An 823-nucleotide genomic window follows, 5' to 3' on the forward strand; every position below is an offset into this window, starting at 1 on the left:
ATTCTCCATGTTTCAAAATTAAGTCCACTACATTCCATTTCTTGTATACTCCACATCACTCCACATTCATCCATTCATACTCCACTACACTCATCACTCCACATTTATCCACCAACTGTACACTCTGCCACTCCACCTCCGTCCCTTGTTCATCCACTTACATTCCGCCACTCCACCTCCGTCCCTTATATTTCACCCTTCCACCCCATCTCCACTTACTAGCTTCCGCTAGAACTCCACATCTCAGTCATGCATCTACATTCCACTTTATCACCCCCCCCCCACTTCTCCACTCCACAGCTCCACCTCCACTCCGCTACTCTATTTCCACTCCACACCACGTCTCACAACCATCCCCCCCTTCCACTAATACTCCACCATACCATACTACCATACAACTCCGTATTCATCCACTTATCAACTCCACTTCCATTCCACATACGTCTCATCCACACTCCACCATTTACACCTTACTACTCCACTCACTCTCTACTCCACCACTCCACCTACACTCCACATACGTCCACTTACGCTCCATCAAACTCCACCACACAACACACAAACTCCCCCCATATTCCACTCTCCACTCCGCAATCATCCACCTACTAACGACGCACTCCACTTCCATCCCACACTACTCCACTCACCCTCCACTCCGCCACTCCACCTACACTCCGCATTCATCCACCTACCAACGATCCACTCACGTGACTTGTTCCTCGGCTCCCTGGGTCCGTCCACTGTCACTTTGATGGCTTTTGTGAGAGTTGTCATTTGCATGGGCGCCGTGCTGATGATGATGGACAGGTTGAAGCTCTTGCCT

The 823-nt window shown here is 50.1% G+C and overlaps 1 protein-coding gene across 1 annotated transcript in view; it reads right to left on the reverse strand.

Annotated features, from left to right (window-relative positions):
• LOC119591359 (segmentation protein Runt-like) overlaps positions 1-823 on the reverse strand; it is a gene marked incomplete in the record, with an annotated part of 28,939 nt that overhangs the window by 4,816 nt on the left and 23,300 nt on the right. Inside the window, 1 exon segment of the mRNA XM_037940098.1 lies at positions 693-821. Within this exon segment, the coding sequence (XP_037796026.1) occupies positions 693-821 (129 nt within the window).

The sequence above is a fragment of the Penaeus monodon genome, chromosome 28, assembly GCF_015228065.2.
Source record: "Penaeus monodon isolate SGIC_2016 chromosome 28, NSTDA_Pmon_1, whole genome shotgun sequence".
Taxonomy (NCBI): Eukaryota; Metazoa; Arthropoda; class Malacostraca; order Decapoda; family Penaeidae; genus Penaeus; species Penaeus monodon.